Source organism: Xenopus laevis, chromosome 5S (genome assembly GCF_017654675.1).
Source record: "Xenopus laevis strain J_2021 chromosome 5S, Xenopus_laevis_v10.1, whole genome shotgun sequence".
In the NCBI taxonomy this organism is placed as follows: domain Eukaryota; kingdom Metazoa; phylum Chordata; class Amphibia; order Anura; family Pipidae; genus Xenopus; species Xenopus laevis.
Window position 1 is genome coordinate 11,801,383 of NC_054380.1, and position 23,619 is coordinate 11,825,001.

Sequence of the window (23,619 nt, forward strand, 5' to 3'; positions counted from 1 at the left end):
TCCCTTTAATAACAGTGTCCACAAAATGGCTCCTATCTGCATGCTAACATGACAGAAAAGAATTTGGAATTATTTCCTAGTGTGACGGTCCCCCCAACGAACTAAAGGGTCAATGAGAGGGTCCAAGAGAGATAAATAATTACCATTTACATATTACAAATTTAAAGTGAACTTCCCCTTTTAAAACATTTCTCTTTTTTTTAGGTTTGTAGTCAGATAACGGATTTCTCCAGCTATGACACAGGGCTGTTGATCATACAGTATTGACTAGGGGCAAATTTGGCTTTATTAAATACCAAAATATATAATGTGGTACTTGCCTGCATCTTTCCCATTGCAGCACTGAAACGTTCCTCCACCGCCACCTGCCAGCTCCTGGCAAATCCAATGCCATTTATGCCAAGTGTTGGTTGGCGCAGTTGCCCGGCCTGCACCTCTAATACAGCCTTGCTGAGCTTGGCCAGGCCTCTCATCAGCATTAGTGCATCCCCCGCCATGATTGCTTGTCCCTTCCCACACCTGTTAGGAAAAGCAGAAATGGGTTAAACCAAAAAGAGAAAAAGGGGAAGTGGCCAAAAACAGGAAGGCTCCCAGTATTAAAAAAAAATAAGAAATAAAAAAAAAACATGACAAGAATTACATGAAAATCTTGTGTGAACTGTATAAATATAGCACAACTATAGTGACCGTGAAGAAATGCATTTAACAGTCCGAAAAAAGACGTAGATGGGGTCCCAGTTGTGCCCAGCTGTTCCAAGACAACCAAAGCACCCACTATTCACCATAAGTAACTGCCCTGACTTGCGACAACCACTGACTTGCAACAACTTGAACGAAATTGCACTACTGAGAATTTTTGAGTTATAATTCCTGCCATGGTGGCACAGAGCTTTTGGTTACAGATATCAGTGGTGAGCAAACGGGGAGAAGTGAGGAATTTGATGAAAGTAGGAGCAAACAAACACAAAGGAATTGTTCAGTATAAAAATAAAAACTGGGTAAATAGATAAACTGTGCAAAATAAAAAATATTTTAAATATAGTTAAGTTAGCCAAATATGTAATGTATAAAGGCTGGAGTGACTGGGTGTCTAACATAATAGCCAGAACGCCACTTCCTGCTTTGAAGCTCTCTTGGTTTCCACTGATTGGTTACCAGGCAGTAACCAATCAGTGACTTGAGGGGGGGGGGGTACATGGGTCATAATTGTTGCTTTTGAATCTGAGCTGCATACCGAGGATCAATTGCAAACTCACTAAACAGTTATGTCCCATGTGGCCCCCCTTAGAGTCACTGACTAATTCAGAGTTAGAGAGCTGAAAAGCAGGAAGTAGTGTTCTGGCTATTATGTTAGACATCCAGTCACTCCAGCCTTTATACATTACATTTTTGGCTATCTACATTAGAAACATGTTTTATGCTGCACAGTTTACTATTTACCCAGTTTTTATTTTAATACTGAACTGTTCCTTTAAGTGACCATAGATATTGTGAATTAAAACGAGGAAGGAATGACATATTAACAGATGGAAAGTGGCCATAGCAATCAACTAGAGGTTAATGAGCAAAGCTAATTAGTAAAGGGCTGCTATGGCTCAAATATGGTGAAAACAAGGCGATATTCAAATGGAAAACCCCTGCTACGTCAGCACTACTTATTTTACTACACCCCCCCCCCCATGAGGCCTGAATTGCAGTGTATCATAGTTCGGGGGGCGATGAGCAACATATGGCAGCAGAGAACATTCCTTTGCCTGGAACAAAATCTTCCCTGAAGTGCCCGATATTGTAAAATGGGACAATGATTGCCTCTCATCGAGCATCAAGTGTTTCCCTCATCAAGAGGTAGAAAATAGTTGCTTTGCATTTCAATGGAGACTTACGCACACACCCTCAGGGCATAAATAAGGTTATTTTCCTAAATTCACGTCACTGCTTGAAATCATTCAATAAAAGTAAAGTGGCATTGCCAAGCCAAAAAGAAAGGTATGAATACTGGGGTAACATGTTTTTAGTCTGCTCTTGCATAATGAAGGCAAAAAAGCTGCTTTCAGTAGCAATTACATTTTTTAAAGAGGTAATGTATTTTGGAAAGTTTTTCAGAATGTTGCTGTAGGTCTGTAGCCTAAGGCTAAGGTAAGAAAGATCTATGGAACCCCAGCTGAAGGTATGACCTCCATTGAGCACTTGAAGGGCCACTTTCCATTTCCCCAATACACTACTAGTACAGTATTAAAACTGTACGACCCTTAAAGGGATCCTGTCATCAGAAAACATGTTCTTTTCAAAACGCATCAGTTAATAGTGCTACTCCAGCAGACTTCTGCACTGAAATCCATTTCTCAAAAGAGCCAACAGATTTTTTTATATTCAATTTTGAAATCTGACATGGGGCTAGACATTTTGTCAATTTCCCAGCTGCCCCTGGTCATGTGACTTGTGCGTGCACTTTATAAGAGAAATGCTTTCTGGCAGGCTGCTGTTTTTCCTTCTCAATGAAACTGAATGTGTCTCAGTGGGACATGGGATTTTACTATTGAGTGTTGTTCTTAGATCTACCAGGCAGCTGTTATCTTGTGTTAGGGAGCTGTTATCTGGTTACCTTCCCATTGTTCTTTTGTTTGGCTGCTGGGGGGAAAAGGGAGGGGGGGTGATATCACTCCAACTTGCAGTATAGCAGTAAAGAGTGATTGAAGTTTATCAGAGCACAAGTCACATGACTGGAGGCAGCTGGGAAATTGACAATGTGTCTATCCCCGTGTCCGATTTCAAAATTGAATATAAAAAAATCTGCTTGCTCTTTTGAGAAATGGATTTCAGTGCAGAATTCTGCTGGAGCAGCACTATTAACTGATTCATTTTGAAAAAAAAATTTTCCCATGACAGTATCCCTTTAAAGGATCATCAATTTTTTTTTTTTTATTAAAAAATTTGTTCGTGTAGAACGAAAAAAAAAAAAAAAAAACACAAAGACGTAGTAAATTCTTTATTAAGAAATAACTTATCGAAACTCCGCTTGCGCTCCTCTTCAGAAAAAGACGATCCATCATGCGGTGCTCAATTTCTTCTCCCTGGCTATCTCCTATAAGGAAAGCAGGGAGGAGAAATTGAGTGCCGCACGATGGATCGCCTTTTCTGAAGAGGAGCTCAAGCGGTAGGTTATTTCTTAATAAAGACTTAGTGATTTAAAAGTTTAATATGTCTGCGTTTTTTTTCTTTATACACAAACAAATTTTTTAATAAAAAAAATGAATGTTACTGGTCCTTTAAAATGGCTAAAGAATTTTAAACAAGACTTCGCTTCTAATGCTCATGTGCAGCTGTATTTGCTTTCTAACCAAATATTCTGCAACATTATACAACAAAAAAAAATTCTCTCTCAAATATCTCTCACACACACTCAATATGGACAGCACCATGTTAGTAGTGGACTACACTTCACCAGACAGACGCCCAAATATCAGAGATCATCAGACCTGCTGGCAAATTGTGGCTGCATTCAACCGCTAAGTTACTGGCACCCCCTGGCAGAGGCTGGCCATCATTCTTAACACAAATTATTTCATCTCAGAAGATAAGTAACCAGTTTTTCTTTAGGGGTCAGGGTGACCCGTTTGCTTCCTCCCAGTTACATGATTAAGATATAACATAGTAAGTTAGGTTGAACGTGTTGTCTTTTTTTTTTTCCAAATCTTTTAAACTATTTTAACCTACCTAACTGCCAGTTGATCCAGAGGAAGGCAAAAAAAAAAAAAAAACATTTGAAGTCTCTCCAATTTGCCTCAGAGGGGAAAAAATTCCTTCCTGACTCCAAAATGACAATCGGACCAGTCCCTGGATCAACTTGTACTATGAGCTATCTCCCATATCCTTGTATTCCCTCACTTGCTAAACAGGAGAACTAAACCATAAAAATGAATTTGGCTAAAAATGCCATATTTTATATACTGAACTTATTGCATGAGGCTAAAGTTTCAGCTTGTCAATAGCAGCAATGATCCAGGACTTCAAACTTGTCACAGGGGGTCACCATCTTGGAAAGTGTCTGTGACACTCACTTGCTCAGTGGGCTCTGATTGGCTGTTGAGAAGCTAAGCTTAGGGCTCGTCACTAATTATCCAGCAGAAAATGAGCTTCCCCTGTAATATAAGCTCATGCTACAGGTTTGCTGATTATTAAATTCTGATGCTAATTGCACTGGTTTCTGTGCTGCCATGTAGTAATTATCTGTATTAATTACTAATCAGCCTTATATTGTGACATTTCTATTCTATGTGTACTGTATATTGTGAGTGGCTCCCTAAGCTCAGTAAGTGACAGCAGCACAGAGCATGTGCAGTGAATCTGGGTTCCACCCGCTCTTTACTTCTGAGGTTCAGTAACACCAAAAAATTTGGGATGCACCTAATCCAAGTTCAGGATTCGGCCGAATCCTTTTGCCCGTCCAAAGCATATGCAAATTAGGATTTGGATTCGGTTTGGTATTCAGCCCAATCTTTCGCGAAGGATTCGGGGGTTCTGCCGAATCCAAAATAGTGGATTCGGTGCATCCCTAGAAATAGTAGTAGCAGCAGCAATGTCAGAAACTGAAAAAAGTCTATATGGCACAGGTTAAATAGTGGATAACACCATTATGTTCTACAGAGCTTATCTGCTGTGTAACTTGAGCCTTTTCTCCTTTGAATGGCTGCCCCTATGGCTACACAGCAGCTTATTTATATAAACTATAGTAGTACTTATCTGTTATCTACTGGGTATCCTGTGCTTGAATGGCTGCCCCCATGGCTACACAGCAGCTTGTTTATATAAACTATAGTAGTACTTATCGGTTATCTACTGTGTATCCTGTGCTTGAATGGCTGCCCCCATGGCTACACAGCAGCTTGTTTATATAAACTATAGTAGTACTTATCTGTTATCTACTGTGTATCCTGTGCTTGAATGGCTGCCCCCATTGCTACACAGCAGCTTATTTATATCAACTATAGTAGTGTTTCTGAAGCAAACACATCAGTTTACCAGTGCAGGGCAACACTGGATTATAATTTTATTACTTTAAAGAAACAGTAACATCAAAAAATGAAAATGTTTTAAACAATTTACACTTCGATTATGGCTTCAAGCAGCTGGATTAGTAGCTCACAGCAGCCTGATAACCACAAATTGACATCTGTGATCTACACCCAAGAGAAGTAAAGGGTAAATGACCTGGATTATCAATTGTGTCTGCTGGATCAGGATTCTCTGTGTCACACTATAGAAATGTGTGTTTGGCTAATCCTATTACAAGGCTTTATCTAAGACAGAACAAACATTATTAGATTAGCCTTAAAATAGAAACATATACAACGGGATGCCTATACCCAGCTCAGTGTATTCCTTATTTCGGCACAAATATTATAAATGATTATTATCATTAACATGTACGTTTTTGAAGATTCAACATATGGCGCAGCGCTCTAACATGGCCTGTTTTATTTACCTGTTGAACTCCCAGAATACCCTACAAGACAGCACCTGCAGCAATATGGCAGCCACCACATTTGCAAATAAATGCCCTTCAGCAATGAAATTCCTTTATAGGAATCTAAGGTAAACAACATGGCAGCTCCCAGGCAAAAAATAATACAGTAGAACTCTGATTTTACATCCCCAGATGTTCTTGTTTTCCCCATCCCATAAAGGCAAACTTTTTTTTTTCTTAACCGTAATTTATACCATTTTGACTAGGCCCCCAAAAAAATGTTAATACAGGGTTCTACTGTATATAGAGAACCTGTATGCACACTAAGCTTTGCCCTCTTATAGTACCAAGGGAAAAAATATGTCAGCTTCAACCAATATGGATTTACATAGACAGGGACTGATACCTTATTTGCGGTCTATTTAAAGGGAAAATTAGACAGCTGCAACATCGGTCTTTCCCTGACTGTTTACTTGCAACAATCTACCTTCCCGCTGGCTAGAATGAAAATCGCCTGCGGGATGGCACTCGGAGCAATTAGTTTTCCGAAGTCGAATGAAGTTAACCCCGTGAGGCAACTTTTGGCGACTTCAGAAAAAGAAGCTCTACGAGTGCCATCCCACCGGCAATTTTCATTGTAGCCAGCGGGAAGGCAGTTCGGGGAGATGCCCCGAAGAAGAGGAGATTTGTCACTGGGTGACTGCCCAAACCATTTTTTAAAAGCATAGGGCAATCTCTCTTTCTTAAAAGCCGCAAAAGCTAGTTGCGGGGGAGGAACTAGCCCTCAGATAAAAACCAAGGGCCCCCCTTAAACGTCCATATAAAAAAAACTTGCCCCCCCCCCCCCACCAGAAGTTTAAAAAAAGTTTGGTGCCCCTCCCCACAGGTCCACAAAGGTTTACCTTTAGGGGGCCCTGCCATGTTACTTACTTCATTAGTGTGGCCCACCTGCTGTCAGTGAGCTGTCAACTACAGAAGGGAGGAGGGGAGCACAGGTGGCTGCATCTTCTTCCAGTGACAGCATTTTATTCCCTTATTGGTCAAAGAATTTCAAGTCCTGGTAAAGCTGCATGGTGATTGGATGAGCTGGAGGAGAAGTTCAAACCTCAGCTATTCAATCCCTGGGCAGCTCAACCGGGATTTAAACTCAGTGACCAATAAGGGGAAGTAATGGACAGAAGATGCCTCCCCTTGTGCTCCAGCCCTGCCTTCCCGAAGTCAGCAGCTCTCAGAAAGCAGAGGGGCCCAGCTAATCAAGAAAGTGCGGCGTGATTGGGGCCCCCTTACCCCACGGGCCCCTTACAACTCTTCCCCCCTGATGGCTGCCCTGGTCACATGACTGGGGCAGCTGGGAAACTGACAAAAAGTTTGCTCTTTTGAGAAATTTAAATGCAGAATTCTGCTGGAGCAGCACTATTAATGAAAGTATCCCTTTAAGAATGAATGTGTGCCATCAAAAATGTTTCAAATGTAAAAAGTCCTGCAAATGCAGATCTACCTCAAAATGTGCCAAGTCAGCTCTTGCTGAACAACAGCTCAGAATGTTGGGAGCTGTAGATGAACAGCTACAGGGCCACGCGTTTATTGCAAACATCATGAACTGGTCTGTACGTTGGCTTCCCATTAACTCTAACTGCTCTGTGCAATATCATTTTGGTATCAAGCTGCAGAACATACAGTTCTGCTCTCCAGGATTGCAAATGTAAGAAAGGCAGCTATTGGACATAACTGGTTGAACTAACCCCAAAAAAAACAAGAAGTTAACGAGCCAAAGGGCAGACAGCCAAGAACAACAGTTGCAAAAGAAAAAGTAAATCAGAAACTCGTGAGGGAAGACAAATAAGAGGGGCTCATAGAGCCAGTCTGACTAGCACTCTCAGCAGTTAGGATGTCCCTGACCAACAAGGGTGACTAGAAATCGACTGTGACAAAAGCAGAACCATTACAACCCACCATGTCATGCACAGCCGGAACAATGAACAGAGAAGTGACGGAGCAGGATACTGAGGACTAACAAGCTCACACGAATGATTGGATGTCAAACTAAATATTAACCTACCCAGCACCAGAATGGATTCTGTGCATCTTCAGTTTAATACATCATAAATTTCATAACATTTTAATAGAAAGAATAGTAGAATTTTAAATATAGCATTAAATATTTTATATGCACTTTTAATTAGTGCTGGATAGCTACACTTTTTTACTTTCATCAATGTCCATTTTTTTTTCTATCCATACATGCGTGCTTTGCTGTGGACAGGATTCATGCTTACAATGGGGATCAGATAGGATCTGTGCAGCCACTGGGACAGAATGCTCTGTTATACAGATAGCTAGAATCTCAGCCATAAAGCAGGGCAGGACTGCTGCTTACAATGGCGATCAGATAGGATCTGTGCAGCCACTGGGACAGAATGCTCTGTTATACAGATAGCTAGAATCTCAGCTGCCATAAAGCAGGGCAAGACTGCTGCTTACAATGGGGATCAGTTAGGATCTGTGCAGCCACTGCGACAGAATGCTCTGTTAAACAGATAGCTAGAATCTCAGCTGCCATAAAGCAGGGCAAGACTGCTGCTTACAATGGGGATCAGTTATGATCTGTGCAGCCACTGGGACAGAATGCTCTGTTATACAGATAGCTAGAATCTCAGCCATAAAGCAGGGCTGCTGCATCTACTACACCCCTTGGCAAACGCAAAGGGGACCAAAAATTACATTTTCGAAAACTAAAAATTAGAGAGAACAGCACTTCTATCATTTAAATATATCAAAAAAACCAACTGGTTCATGGTCTGAACACATCTTGTTGGGTGTCATGACTTTTCCCCCCTTGGCTTTTACATGGAGATAACTTATTGTCCCAGTACTTCCTAGAAATGAGGGTAACTACGAATGCTTCACCCTGATAAACAACTTCTCATTATAAATAGAAGCCACACCTGTCTCTGAAAGGTACACCTGCAAGAAGCCTTTCCCAAAACACCATTATTTTGTGTTTAACCCAAATACATTAATGGGGGGGATCTCCATTATTTGACAGAAAAAAATAATTCTAAGCAGCTTTCCAATATATATTAATATAATATAGCCATTAATGTAATATAGATAGCCTGATACTCACGCACACACATAAATATTAGCGGATTTAAATGCATTCGTAATTGCTGTTGAAGGCGGTGTGTCATTCTGTATTGTGACTTCTTACTCTTGAAACAATGTTGTAGAAGTGAACGGATTAACTGTCTTGAAACGCTACACTGTTTCAAGAGTCAGAACTAGAAAACACAAAAAGGAAACAAACAGGGTTCCCAATCGCTACACCTTTATAAACAGATTAGTTATACATTTCCAGTGATTTCCAATGATTCTGTAAATGTAACTGCACTTTAATACTGTAACAAATCTTATATTAATTCTGGAAAAGAAAATTGATACTGTATGATAGAAATCTAATCCACTTGTTTACAAAGCAGCAGCGTTGTCTTGCTTTATGGCTGAGATTCTAGCTACCTATACAACAGCACTCTGTAACAGATCTTATGTCAAATTAATTGTTTTTTTCAAAACGCATCAGTTAATAGTGCTGCTCCAGCAGAATGCTGCACTGAAATCCATTTCTCAAAAGAGCAAACAGATTTTTTAATTTTCAATTTTGAAATCTGACATGGGGCTAGACATATTGTCAGTTTCCCAGCTGCCCCCAGTCATTAACTGATGCATTTTGAAAAAACACATTTTCCCATGACAGTATCCCTTTAAAACACAACTGTCAAACCTTCAATAGGATTAATAGAAAGGCTGTGAAAAGCAAACTTATCAGGGCATAGGAAACAACCCATACAGTTTAACGTTTAAGCTCTACAAACGAGTGCTATGGGTCAAATATTGATTAATAATATATATTTTTGCTGGTTAACTTCATTTTCTCAGGACCACAGCAATAAGTCAATTTAAAGCTACACTAAAGATGCAAATACTTCATTCTGAAGGGAACTTTGCACAGGAATGACACACACACACACGAGGAGCAACTGCAACAACTGAGCACACCCACTTTTTAACAGCAAAGTGAAAACCAGCTCAGCTTGCACCTTTCCATATGTTCAGCCTGGACAGCACACTGGGTACAAATATAACGAGCAAGCAAAACCAATATAAAAGCACACCCATTCTGTTCCCTGAAAAAAATCACGGTGGTGTGCCTCAAGCAATGCGCTTTGGTTATACAATTTCTTGTGCTCACAGCGAGGCGCTAATCTCCATATGGCACATGCTGCTCCGTGGCACAAGCTGGGACAATAGAAGCATCTTATAGCAGCAGATTTCATTAGCCTTGTTGTACTGCAATGGCCGACTGATAGCCACCGAATAAACTGACATTCATATGTCCTTGAAAGGTCAGTGACTTGCCTTTATCCCCCCCCCCCCAACTATAGCCCTGATACATACGCTCGTAATACCCTGCCGTCCATCACACATGCCCCTAGTTATTACCCTTCCCTCACACGTCCCCCTAGTTATTACCCTTCCCTCACACGTGTCCCTAGTTATTACCCTTCCCTCACACGTCCCCCTAGTTATTACCCTTCCCTTACACGTCCCCCTAGTTATTACCCTTCCCTTACACGTCCCCCTAGTTATTACCCTTCCCTTACACGTCCCCCTAGTTATTACCCTTCCCTCACACGTCCCCCTAGTTATTACCCTTCCCTCAAATGTGCCCCTAGTTATTACCCTTCCCTCACACGTGCCCCTAGTTATTACCCTTCACTCACACGTGCCCCTAGTTATTACCCTTCCCTCACACGTGCCCCTAGTTATTACCCTTCCCTCACACGTGCCCCTAGTTATTACCCTTCCCTCACACGTGCCCCTAGTTATTACCCTTCCCTCACACGTGCCCCTAGTTATTACCCTTCCCTCACACGTGCCCCTAGTTATTACCCTTCCCTCACACGTGCCCCTAGTTATTACCCTTCCCTCACACGTGCCCCTAGTTATTACCCTTCCCTCACACGTGCCCCTAGTTATTACCCTTCCCTCACACGTCCCCCTAGTTATTACCCTTCCCTCACACGTCCCCCTAGTTATTACCCTTCCCTCACACGTGCCCCTAGTTATTACCCTTCCCTTACACGTGCCCCTAGTTATTACCCTTCCCTCACACGTGCCCCTAGTTATTACCCTTCCCTCACACGTCCCCCTAGTTATTACCCTTCCCTCACACGTCCCCCTAGTTATTACCCTTCCCTTACACGTCCCCCTAGTTATTACCCTTCCCTCACACGTCCCCCTAGTTATTACCCTTCCCTCAAATGTGCCCCTAGTTATTACCCTTCCCTCACACGTGCCCCTAGTTATTACCCTTCCCTCACACGTCCCCCTAGTTATTACCCTTCCCTTACACGTCCCCCTAGTTATTACCCTTCCCTCACACGTCCCCCTAGTTATTACCCTTCCCTCAAATGTGCCCCTAGTTATTACCCTTCCCTCACACGTGCCCCTAGTTATTACCCTTCACTCACACGTGCCCCTAGTTATTACCCTTCCCTCACACGTGCCCCTAGTTATTACCCTTCCCTCACACGTGCCCCTAGTTATTACCCTTCCCTCACACGTGCCCCTAGTTATTACCCTTCCCTCACACGTGCCCCTAGTTATTACCCTTCCCTCACACGTGCCCCTAGTTATTACCCTTCCCTCAGATCCCTTCCCAATTGCCCCTTGCACTAACACCTACAATTACTTGTCCCGCATTCTTCTCACAAGTTTCTCTAATTAGCTCCCTCCTGCTCCCAAATTAAAAGGTGTTACAGTTGCCACAAGAATTGCCTTCCCAGCTGCCACACAGCCAAATGACTTGCCCCCTACCCACGACCACAGCCAGTTCTCTTGCCACGTATCCCCAGTTACTGGCCAAGCTTTTCTGTACAGACCCACAGTCCCACCATTATACACCACTAGCCCCTCAGGCTCACATACACCTCCCTAATGATTTGCCCCTAGTCTCCCTTCCCTTTATCTTGGCCCCATAATATCCCCACTACAAGGGCCACTCTGGACAGGACAATGAGCTCCAAAGAAGCTGCAGATGAACTTCCCCACACACAGCTGCACTGCCTCTCGCCCCAATGTACTGTTGTTAACAAGCGGTCAGTTTCTGGGTGCAGCCCCTGTACAAGCCTTTGTGCTCCTACCAGTGCCAGAAAGCCCCGGAGGTCTCAATACAGCGGACTCCTCTGCTGCTTCTTCTGCTGCTTCTCACACGCGGTCAAGACTGTTTACCAGCAGCACACACCCACACTCCCAGTGCATGCTGTCCCACCTCTAGCCACGCCTTCCACCACCTCATTGGCTAAGGCACTGAAAGCAGATATATGATTAGCCCTTCAGTCTGTCATTCACTCGCGTTAGGCAAATACAGAATGCGGACAGAACGAGGGCAGGACCAATAAGCTTTCAATAACATGAGGTCAAGCCAATAGGAAGGGACGTTGGGAGGGTCTCACTGGTGCTGTCTTACAAACATCAACATGTTGTGCAGTTCGTGCTTTCCGCATGTGCCGCCCGTGTTTTGGCACTTTACATCGATTGTTTGTTGTGTAGAGTTTGCTGCTTGTGTAGCGGGGGCTATAGGGCACGTCTTTGCTCTTTATTATATATTTTCTAGTTTCCATGGAAGAGCAGAGAGCAGAGAGAAACACCTGTGTCCCTTGTTACAGAGATCATGTACTGAATTCTATACATGACTATTACTCCTCTGTGTAATTTACTGTATATCATAGTGTAGCAGGAGGGCCCCAGCACTACAGTATGTTATACAGGGATATGGTATAATTGTTATACAGGGATATGGTATAATTGTTATAAAGGGATATTATATAATTGTTATACAGGGATATGGTATAATTGTTATACAGAGATACACAGCAGCAGGGCTTGTTGCCCTATCACTTTTTTCAAAATTTGAAGCGCATGGATAGGAGTTTTCAGGTTTTTTTGATAAACGCAAGGTAAATACGTTACATGCAGTACAGCATGGGTATTTATTGGAGGCTGTAGTTTTCATTTTTTTTGATAAAAAAATGTAATGTTCCTGCAGGGTCGGACTGGGGGGACCGGGGCCCACCGGGACTGCTGGTCCAGGGCCCCCGCCCCCCTACTGCGCGCATGCGCGAGCGCACTTCTCGGCGCGCAAGCGCCGCTACGCATGCGCAAGCGCCGATGCGCATGCGCAAGCGGTGATGCGATGCACATCGCCGAAAACTTTTTAAAATTTTTTTATACTATTAGAGGGGGTCTGGCCCGGCGGGGGCCCACGAGGGTCGGGGCCCACCGGGTTTTTTCCCGGTGTCCCGCCGGGCCAGTCCGACACTGTGTTCCTGTTCCACCCCTGTCAGGGTCACTGATATGTGGTATATCTCTGTTATACAGATAGCTAGAATCTCAGCTGTAAAGCAGGACAGGACTGCTGCTTACAATGGGGATCAGACAGGAACTGTTCAACAACTGGGACAGAATGCTCTGTTATACAGATAGAATCTGATCCATACAGCATGGAAGGGCTGCTGCTTACAGTGGGGATCAGATAGGATCTGTGCAGCCACTGGGACAGAATGCTCTGTTATACAGATAGCTAGAATCTCAGCTGCCATAAAGCAGGACAGGGCTGCTGCTTACAATGGGGATCAGATAGGATCTATGCAGCCACTGGGATAGAATGCTCTGTTATACAGATAGCTAGAATCTCAGCCGTAAAGCAGGGCAGGGGGAAGGCAGTTCGGGGAGATAGTCGCCCGAAGAAGAGGCGACTAAATCTCCCTGAATCTGCCTGTGTGCTAAAGCTCTAAGGGGGAGATGAAAGGAGAGAAATTACAAATAGTTAGCAGTGTTCTTAGTAAACTGCTAAGAGATCAGAAAAGCATCAAACTGGAGGAAAGTTTTAGCATTTCATTTTTTCCAACACTCAGGAAACCATGAAAATCAAAATTTAAGGGGATGTAATGTAACAAAAAATAACATTTTGCTAAATCAAAAAAATTGTAATTCTAATCTGTTTGTCAATATACATTAATCACAACTATTTAATGTTTTTTAAATAATTTGTACATATAATTGCTGTTCAAAACAGCAGTTGCCCTGGCAGTTCTGACTTTTTAAACAATGTAGCAGAAGCTAGCCGTCTGTTATGAAGCATGCCGGGCTGACTTGTGCTACCTTGTGTCAAGAGACCAGCAGTGCAGTAACAGTCTGGAATTACATCTCAAAATAATGGTAAAACCAGTGAAAATAAGTCATGACTGTAGAGTGGGAAGTTTCTTAGAATTACTTTTACTTTGTAAATTTTGTTTCTGGGCTTACATCCCCTTTAGCTTAGAGATCGGCATGCAATTTCTTTCATGTGGCACTAAGCTTATGTAAAATATATGTGTAGGCACAATATTTACTCTTTCCCAATCTGGCAGCTTTCCTGTAAATGCCAGTTCACCCTGGTGCTAATAGCTAATGTGAAGCTTGTTTTTATTTTACTGGTTTTGCTGGACTCCAATTCCCAGCATCCTCAGTGACCTAGAAGTTTCTTATTTGAAACAGCTGTTTCTCTGTGAGTGCTTGGTATTTGCTAAATAAAAGCCACAAGGAGAAAGTGTCACAGTCTGTATGAGCACCTAGTTGATAAGTCTTCTCGGGGCCACAAGGAAGTGAGGGCTGTAAGCTGATAAGTGCACCCTACAACAGAGGCTGCTTCACGGAGTGCAGGACCTGAGATAAGGGAAGGGGGTGTGTCGGGTGGAAAATACAGCCAAGGAAATAAACTTAGCTTGGTAAATATTTGGAGTAACGAAAACACTGCAGTGAATGACATCCCCCAATTCATTCAAGTCACTACTCTTTGGCTTTTATGTTAGAAGGCCTGGCTCCCTCCAAGTCTTGTGCCCTAGGCACGTGCCTATTCTGCCAAACTCTAGTTCTGGCCCTGCCTGATGCAAATAGAAAATGCTGCTAGTTTGGGGAAAGTAATGATAATGGGGGATTTTAATTACCCAGATATTGACTGGAACAACAGTACTGCCAGGACAGTTAATGGGAACAAGTTAAACTTTTATGGCACAAGTTGTTGATGAGCCATCTAGAAAAAATGCTATACTGGATCTAGTGATCTCTAATGACCCAGTACGTATAGCAAATGTGCAAGTGATTGAATCAATAATGTGATCTAATTTAATGTCTGATACAAAAAAGGAATTTACACTGTGGCAACAAAAACCCCTGAATTTCAAAAAAGACAACTTTAATGCCTTGAGGGTTGCCCTTCAGAGCATAGATTGGGGCATTATGTTTTCAGCTAAAAAACACAGAACAGAAATGGTTCTCATTTAAAACAATGGTAAATTGTCACTGTTCTCAATTTATTCTCTTAAGATGTAAATGTAGAAGCACCAAGAATCACCCTATGTCGCTTAATATAGAAGGAAAGAAGTTAATAGGAAAGAAGAGAAAGGTATTTAAATATTACAAGTCTGTGAGGACAGAAGCAGCATTTAATGAATATAAACGCTATAAGAAATGATGTAAAAACACAATTCTGTAGGAAAAGAGGAGAGCATTGCTGCTGAGGCTAAGTAGAATCCCAAAAAGTGTTTTACGTATTTTAATCGTAAAAAGATGCAGGTTGAGAGTGTTGTTCCTTTAAATTATGGTATCAGTATGGTTGTAACCGATACAGAAAAGGCAAATGTGCTAAATTTGTTCTTTTCTTCAGTGTATACAATAGAGGAGTCAGAGTTCCCAGGCTCACTTCATAGTTGTAATGTAGGCTCAGCTCAATCTAGTTAGTGGCTGATTCAGTATTTGGTTCATAAAGTTTTAATAAAAATTAATGTGAGAGGTTCTAAGAGAGCTTAGTTCAGTTTTAGACCAGCCCCTATTTCTGATTTTTTCAGATTCGCTTTCATCTGATATGGTACCAATGGATTGGAGGAAAGCTGATGTTATTCCAATATTTAAAAAGGGATTACTACTATCTCAGCCTGGCAATTATAGGCCAGTATGTTTAACATCTTTGGCGGGCAAATTATTTGAAGACTTGTTAAGGGATCACATTCAAAATGTCCTAGTGAAAGGCATTATGAGCAGCAATCAGCATGGCTTTATGAAGGATAGGTTATGTCAGATAAAATTGATTGCTTTTTATGATGAGGTAAGTAAGATGCTGAACAGTGGGGGGGCAGTAGATGTGATCTATTTGGATTTTGCCAAAGTGTATGATACTGTGCCCCACAAACGACTGCTTTCTAAACTAAGGTCTGTTGGGCTTAATGAAGTTGTTTGAACATGGATAGGAAACTGGCTACAGGATCGGGTACAGAGGGTGGTTGTTAATGGTACATTCTCTACTTGGAGTAAGGTTCTTAGTGGGGTCCCTCAGGGCTCTGAATTGAGCCCACTTTTATTTGACTTGTTCATTAATGACTTTGGGGAGGGTATTGTAAGTAATGTATCAGTGTTTGCAGATGACACAAAACTATCCAGCCCAATTTATTCCATCTAGGATGTGGCATCCTTGCAACAGGATCTTGACAAACTGCCAATATGGGCAGCTAAGTGGCAAATGAGATTCAAAATGTAAAGTCATGCACCTGGGATGTAAAAATATCCACTTATACCCTTAATGGGACTGCACTAGGCAAATCCATAATGGAAAAGGACCTTGGAGTCCATGTAGATACTAAACTTGGCTGTAACAAGCAATGCCAGTCGGCAGCATCAAGGGCAAATCAGGTCTTGAGCTGTATTAAAAGGGGCAGAGATTCACAAAAGGAGGGAGTTATTCTTCCACTGTATAGAGCACTATTAAAGGAAAAGGAAAAGTTAAAACTAAGTAATCCTTATCAGAAAGGTCCATCTAAATATACCAGTAAACCCCCAAAGTGGTGCTGCTCTGAGTCCCCTGTCAAAAGAAACACAGCATTTCTTTCCTTCTATTGTGTACTCATGGGCTTCTGTATCAGACTTCCTGTTTTCAGTTTTAACCTCATTGCCCTGGGCAAGAGCATGCTCAGTTTGCTTCTCTTCCCCCCCCCTCCCTTCTTTACTGTAATCTGAGCCCAGAGCAGGGAGAGACTCAGGCAGGAAGTGATGTCACACCATGTTAATACAGCAGCTCCTATCCTAAACAAACAGAGAGTTTCTAGAGCTTTTTACTCAGGTATGGTAAAGCATTCTACAGAATAAATATAGCATTCTAGCTTGCACTATTACAGCTAGTCTATTGGCAATAAAATCCCTCCGTAACTTTCCTTCTCCTTTAAGGCCCCATCTAGAATATGCCGTACAGTTTTAGTCTCCATCACTCAAACAGGACATTATTGTATTAGAGAGGGTACAGAGAAGGGCAACTAAGCTGGTAAAAGGTATGGAAAATCTTAGCTATGAGGAAAGACTGGCCAAGTTGGGGATGTTCATGCTGGAGAAGAGGTGCTTAATGGAGAAACGAACCCTTGATAAAAAAAAGCCCTACCCTCCTATCCCCCAGCCTAGCTTCCCCCCCCTCCATGCAGATTCTGTTGAGCGGAGTTCACGGCAGCCATATTATTATCTTCAGTAATCTTCAGAATGAGAAAAGGCGAATCGGCGCATGTGCAGTTGGAGCAATTTTCTGTTTCGTGACAACTGCGCGTGCACCAAAACAGACGAAAATTGGAGTAAAAATGTGGGAAATCGGCAGAAATCGGGTGCATGCTTATGAGTGAAGGGAGATCAGGGGACAGGGTCCAAAAAAATAGGGGAGGTTGACATATCTGCATTGTGAGAAGTGCAATGTCTGACTGGGCCGTCAGGACATGGACAAACAACCCAGTGGGCCCAGGACCTCGTTGGCCCAGCTGACTCAGACCTGCACGTCTGTGGAAACTGCATGTTTACCTGCCCTCCTGTGGGGGCTGGGGGGTTGTGTGGGCCCCTGAGGTGGCAGCCTCTGGACCCCCGCAGTCTGACACTGGAGAAGTCTCTACTTTGGTTTATGGTTAAAAATCCATGTATTTTGTGCAATGATGCCACCTTAGGCCTCAGTATTTACTAGTAATATCTAGTTTAGACTTTTTAAGTTCAAACCCCATGTATGGTTGTCACCTGACCTGTTATTTACTGGCCTGGCTGTTAAACTCCTGAAATGAGTACAAATAAGCAGGAAAGTATCTGTATTCCAGTCATAGTTTCAAGAATATCCAGCAATAAATACATATATACCCCAAATTTTATTCTAACTGATCCTAAGCTGGAGTATCGGAATATCAGGGAGACTAATGGCCCTAACTGGCTTTCAGGCTGAGCTTTACCTTTTCACTCCACCAAGTCTATTCTCACAATTAGACAGCCGATAAGGAAATACAATACAAGTGAAAACACTTGCACCAGTGCAGCAACCCAAAGCAAACAGTTTTTTCTTTTACACGTGGTAGACTGGTTTTTATACATGCAATGGCACATTGGCCAAGTATAAGCGTATGAATTGTATATGGATCTGTAAATGCAACAGTAAGTGAAGTATAATAACATTTGTGCTGGTTGGACAGAGGGAAGTTCATGAGCCACGCTATGTAGCAAGACTTCCAGGTTGCGCAAGATTTGGCAGGGGCGCTACCCTGAAAAAAACAGATAACAGTGGCGTTACAGAGAGGCTGTTGTGTACAGTGTTATAGGAGGGACTCTGACATGCTGCTGTTGGTTTATACCCTGCCAGGCATTGTGTTACTGCCCTGGCCTCCTTCCTCTTCAGTGGACACTAGAATAAGGACATATCTGTCCATTTTTCTCATCTTAGGGCAGGGGTCCCCAACTTTTTTTTATTATCCATGAGCCACATTCAAATGAAAAAAGAGTTGGGGAGCAACACAAGCATAAAAAAAGTTCCTGGTGCTATGATTGCCTATTATGTAGCCCCAATGTGGACTTGCAGTCTATAGGCGGCTCTGTTTGACAGTACACATGGTTTTTTTGTAACTAAAACTTGTCTCCAAGCCTGGAATCCAAAAATAAGCACCTGCTTTGATGACACTGGGAGCAACATCCAATAGGCTTTTGAGCAACAGGCTGCAGGGAAAGGCTGTGACTTAAAAGGGGACCTGTCACCCACACAGAAAAAGCTGTATGATAAAATTCCAAATGTTTATTAAAGGAGAAGGAAAGTCTTCTTCCACTTGGGGGCGCCAAATGTTAGGCACCCCCCTAAGTGATTGTATTTACTTACCTCAAACCCCAGGCTGGGGTTCTTCCAGTGAGCACCACGGAGCTTCTTCCTTCTTCAAATTTCCCAGGGCAGACACATGTGCAGTAGAACGAAATAGCCGACTTTTTAGTTCAAGTTTGGCTTTTTGCTCTAATGCGTATGCACAGCTGCGAGAAGCAAGAAGAAGCTGGAAGAGGATCGCTCCGTGGTGCTCACTGGTATAACCCCAGGCCGGTGCAGTTTTCTGCTGATAGGAGCGCTGGCACCGGGGTTTCAGGTAAGTCAATACAATCACTTGGGGTGCCTAACATTTGGCTTTCCTTCTCCTTTAAAACATCCATACCTGTCATATATTTCACTTTCTATTCCTTTATTTCTAGATGTCATTGTCCTCTTCTCATTCCCCTCCCTACTCATGGTCTATAGTTGTTTATCCTGTGTATAAGCATGTGCACTAGGTCCCCATTCTGGCGCATACATAAGATTTTGTGGTTATACAAAACATCTTAATAAGTGTCCACAAAATAACACCTGCCTGCACACTGTGATTGGGTATTTCCAAGACTGCAGGAAGCAATATTTAAATCACTTATATAGTGTAAACCAAGTTTGTGTTGCTCAGTTAACATGATAGAAAAGGATTTTTAATCCACTTCATGCTATTGCTAAAATACAGTCAGCAAAAAAGTGAAGGAAAAACTGAAACATTTATTCCTACTATTTAGAATATCATAGGTGCAATTTGTTAGTACTTATTAGTTCGACGTGATCATCAAGAAAGAATACTATTCTTGAAAAGATTGTGCTTCCTTAATTAGATATTATTTCCCCTGACCTTCCATTCATCCAACAGTAACGTGATATTATCAATGTACTGTAAACATAATGTTATGCTGAACATGTGCACTGAGATAATCGCCAAAGAGTTTTGTTGCCTTGACTCTCGGAGAGATTAGCATTGATGGGCGCACAAGCCGTCCCCGTGGAAGTGCCTTGAATCAGAAGGTAGGCTTGGTCACAAAAATGTACAAACTTCTATATATTGTTCTATACATTAAACTGCTGTAAATCAATATACTGTAAAGAAAGCTTGTCTATCTAATATTTCTATTACGGTAACTGCTATACATTGAGAGTTTTCTGCTCCAGACAGTATAGTCTTTACTACCACATACAATAAAGTTCTTCAGAAACAGACACAGTTTTACATCCGCACATTGACTGTAAGTAATGATCCACGCATTGACCTCTGTAAGATTGCAGTTATTTCGGTGTCCATGTTAGATCATTTATGGATTTTAAACTGGCCAATGTTTGTGCAATGTGCAGCTTGTCACACTGGGGGTCTGGGGTTTACCAGGGTTGCAGTGTCAGGGGCCGCCACACCCTGCCTCCACCTAGGGTTGCCTCCTTTTCTGGAAAAAAATACAGGCCTTTCTAAATATTTATCTTTTTTCCCTATTAATAACATTGGGATCAACCATTATTTTTACCAGCCGCAAGCCCCGTCTGCCCCTAAACCTTTTTTTTTCTTGTTGACTTGACACGATCGGCCAGTAGGGGAGAGAGGGTAGTGGATTGGGGTCAGCAGGGCCCACTGTGTTGTATCTCATTGTCCCATCATCCCAGCCTGACCCTGTCAATATATTTCCATAATACTTAAATCTCGGTCAGGATCAGACGGGGACCATACATGTCCTAATAATCGTACAACATGATATTATTGGTACGTGCGTGTCCAGCTTTAGACGAATGGTCATGGATAGTGGATTTCCCAAGATAGATCATGCAGGTAAAATACTAAATATTGTCTCTCAGCAAAGTTTAGGGTTGTTTTGGGCTGCCACCAGGCCAAGGCCGGGATTACAAATTTATCGGCAATGTTAAAGCCTGTGGCCTGCCCCCAGTCTGGTCAAAACTCACCTTTTTGTCAGCTTCTGGCCAATCGAGTGCTGTGACTCCGACCCCTTTAACGTCACGCCCCGCCCCATCCAATCGAGCACTGTGGCTCCATCCATTTGACGTCACGACCCACCCTTTTTGACGTCATGGCCTGCCCCTTTGTTCCTGCCCCCTCCACCGGCCAGTGGAAATTCTATTAAAAGGTAGCAACCCTAGCAAAGTTTAAAGGAGAACTAACTTCCCCCAAGATAGAGTCCCCATCCAATAACCCCCATTAACCTCCCCTCCACGCTTGCCCCCACATAGTCCACTATTTAGAAAAGTGTTGCAGAAAGTCGCACAGACCTCTCCATGCAGAGTTGTGGAGCAAAGCTCATGGGCACCATCTTTGGTATCTCTGGATGCATTCGCTAAAGGACCACCGACCTATTGCGCATGCGCTGGAACGCTCTGTAAATAGCTGAAGGGAAGCAGAGGATCTGAAGAAACCAAAGATGGCGCCCACAACCTCCGCTGTACTAATTTGGTGTGCGAGGTGTGCGACTTTCTGCGACACTTTTCTAAATAGCGAACAATGCGGGGGGAAAGCGTGGATGGGGGTGATTGGGGGTTATTAGATGGGGACTATCTTTAGGATTGAGGTTTAGTTCTCCCTTATAGTAACATATTTTGCTTGCATGCATTAAACTGGAACACAAACGCATAACCTGTTCCAGAGGCAGTTGTTTATACAGTACAGACAAGATTATATTATTACATTTTGATGGGAGATAGCACAATTTTATTCTACTGGGAAAACACACTTTAAGAGCTACAAGTGCCAGTGCTTCTGTTTCCATTCACACAGCAGGTTGAAAAGCTGGCAGAGTAAATATACACTATTGTAACTCATCGCGAAAGCTTTGCTTATTTCTGATATTTCCTAATTTGTAGTGCTGGGAACTATGTAAAAGTCCAAGAACCAAAAATCACTTTATATAATATGTTATAGGTAGTTTTTGGCTAGGTTACTGTATGATATTAGCATGGCAGGTTGTCATGTCCCGTAAAACATTAACACATTTATAATGAGATTATATCAATGCCTGATACCCAGGGGATTAACGTCCCTTGCCCAAGGTGCTGACCAATCAAATCAACCCTTTCCTAAATCCAGAGATTGCTTGATAGAGTTTTTTTTGGTTGAATGTTGTTATTCGGATGGAATCTTGTAAAAGAAATGAACTTCAGTCATGAGCTTGGAGTGTAGTGAGATGGGATTTCCCTATTGATTTTGTATTACCTGGGGAATCTAGCAGTTTCCTGTTAACCAGGCCAGTGTTAGGAACTTCCCTAGTCTTTGAAAAGGATGGGTAAAGCCTTTTTTGACTCCCCTGGCTCAACCCAATTTTTGTATTATATTGAAGCCCAAGTGTGATCCATCACCCATATCTAATATAAAAAAAGTCCAAAAACATATAAGTGCATGACTTAAAAATCTCTGGCTCAGGGCCCGAACTATGGGTAGGCAGAAGAGGCACGTGCCTAGGGCGTAGTAGCAGGGCAGCACCAGGCACATACCTCTTCTCCCTTATCCACTCACTGCTTGGCGGTTATCTTCTGCGCCACCAGGTGCACGGCGCAAGGTTCAGCAGAGATCGCTCATGCCAGGTGGGGGCAGAGAGCTGACCTGCCTCTGCTCTGGAGTCACCTTGCCAAAAGGTACAAAAATTATCCTAGAGTCTCTGATTCCCTTTGCCTCTCTCCAGCCCTTAGACTTACAAGGTGATGGGATAAACAAGTGGACCCAGGGTCGGACTGGGGGAGGTCAGGGCCCACCGGGGATGACACATCAGGGCCTGCCCCCCCCAGTAGCAGCCAGGGTCCCCATGCGCTCTCCCTCCCAGTAGCAGAGCCCCCCCTTGGAGGTCAGGAGCGCTGGCTATGTCTGGCAGGTCCCAGCCCAGTCAGACGCTGAGTAGACCTCCAACAGGGCAAAATAAAATAGTTGATCCACAGTGGGATCAATGTTCAGGAGGAAAGGAACCTAATGGCCTACATCCCTCGTCAGATCCATGCTTTTAGCCCGCAGGCTATTATACCAGATACAAAAAGTGCAACATGAGGTGACTCCAGATGGAGTTAAGGGATTACATGGCTAAAAATCACTAAAGAGTGGAGCTGTGTGCTATCCCAACTTGTTGGCCTGATTTCAAAAATTTCTGTACACCAACTTGCCCAATGCCCGATGCGCTGGGGTAAAGGCCAAAGTGCAGTAAGGTGCTTTTGTAAAGTGTGATATTGTCTTGAACCTCAGTGCACAGTTTACTGTGATCTTCTGGAACCCCAGGGTTGGAAAGGCTGGGTCGCAAAATACTCAGGCTCCAAAGCTGCAAGCACTTTGGTCAAAGGATCAAGCTCCTCTTTGACCTATGGTTTTCTGGAAAAAAATACCGGCCTTCCTATATTCTTCTCGTTTTTTCCTATTAATAACATTGGCATCAAGCATCATTTTTACCGGCCAACCCTACTCTGCCCCTCAGTGGTTGAATCCACATTGGGTGGACCCTTTAGCTAAGATGCACCTCACCCCCTGATAAGAACAGATACTAAACTTGATCTTAGCCAAAAGGCTGAGAGGCACTGACACATTACAGTATATACTTATGCCAACCTCTCTGGTGATCTCAGAAATGGGCCAGTTCAGCACAAGCATATCAGTTATTGTGTCTTCATACCAGGCTGGGTTCAGATTGAGAGAGGGCAGTTAGGGTCGGCAATTTATTTACCCGCACATCACTTTTTTTTTTTACTTTACATCAGAATTGATTTGCATTATTTTAAATATCACAAAAAAAGAATGATAAGAAGACTCCAATGGGTCTGATTTAAAAAGAGAAGTGCTGAGTTCAACCAATCATTATCTATGGTACGTTGACCAAAACTGACTGCTGATTGGTCAGCTTTACTTGTGAAATATAGCACCCGTATTTCTGAATCATTCCCACAGTTTTTTACTGGATCATACTATTGTCTATGACTT

At 42.7% G+C, this 23,619-nt stretch overlaps 1 protein-coding gene and 1 pseudogene across 2 annotated transcripts in view; both read right to left on the reverse strand.

Annotated features, from left to right (window-relative positions):
* coq8a.S (coenzyme Q8A S homeolog) overlaps positions 1-11,784 on the reverse strand; it is a 52,257-nt gene extending 40,473 nt beyond the window's left edge. The window contains exons 1-3 of one of the 2 annotated variants that reach the window (XM_018264182.2): positions 11,668-11,784; positions 5,209-5,297; positions 321-519 (exon numbers count right to left, since the gene is read on the reverse strand). In XM_018264182.2, coding sequence (XP_018119671.1) covers positions 321-497 — 177 coding nt within the window. In that variant the 5' untranslated portion in view covers positions 498-519; positions 5,209-5,297; positions 11,668-11,784. 2 annotated transcript variants of the gene reach the window in all.
* Positions 11,785-23,117: 11,333 nt separating this feature from the next.
* On the reverse strand, positions 23,118-23,221 carry LOC121394393 (annotated as a pseudogene).
* Positions 23,222-23,619: the final 398 nt, after the last annotated feature.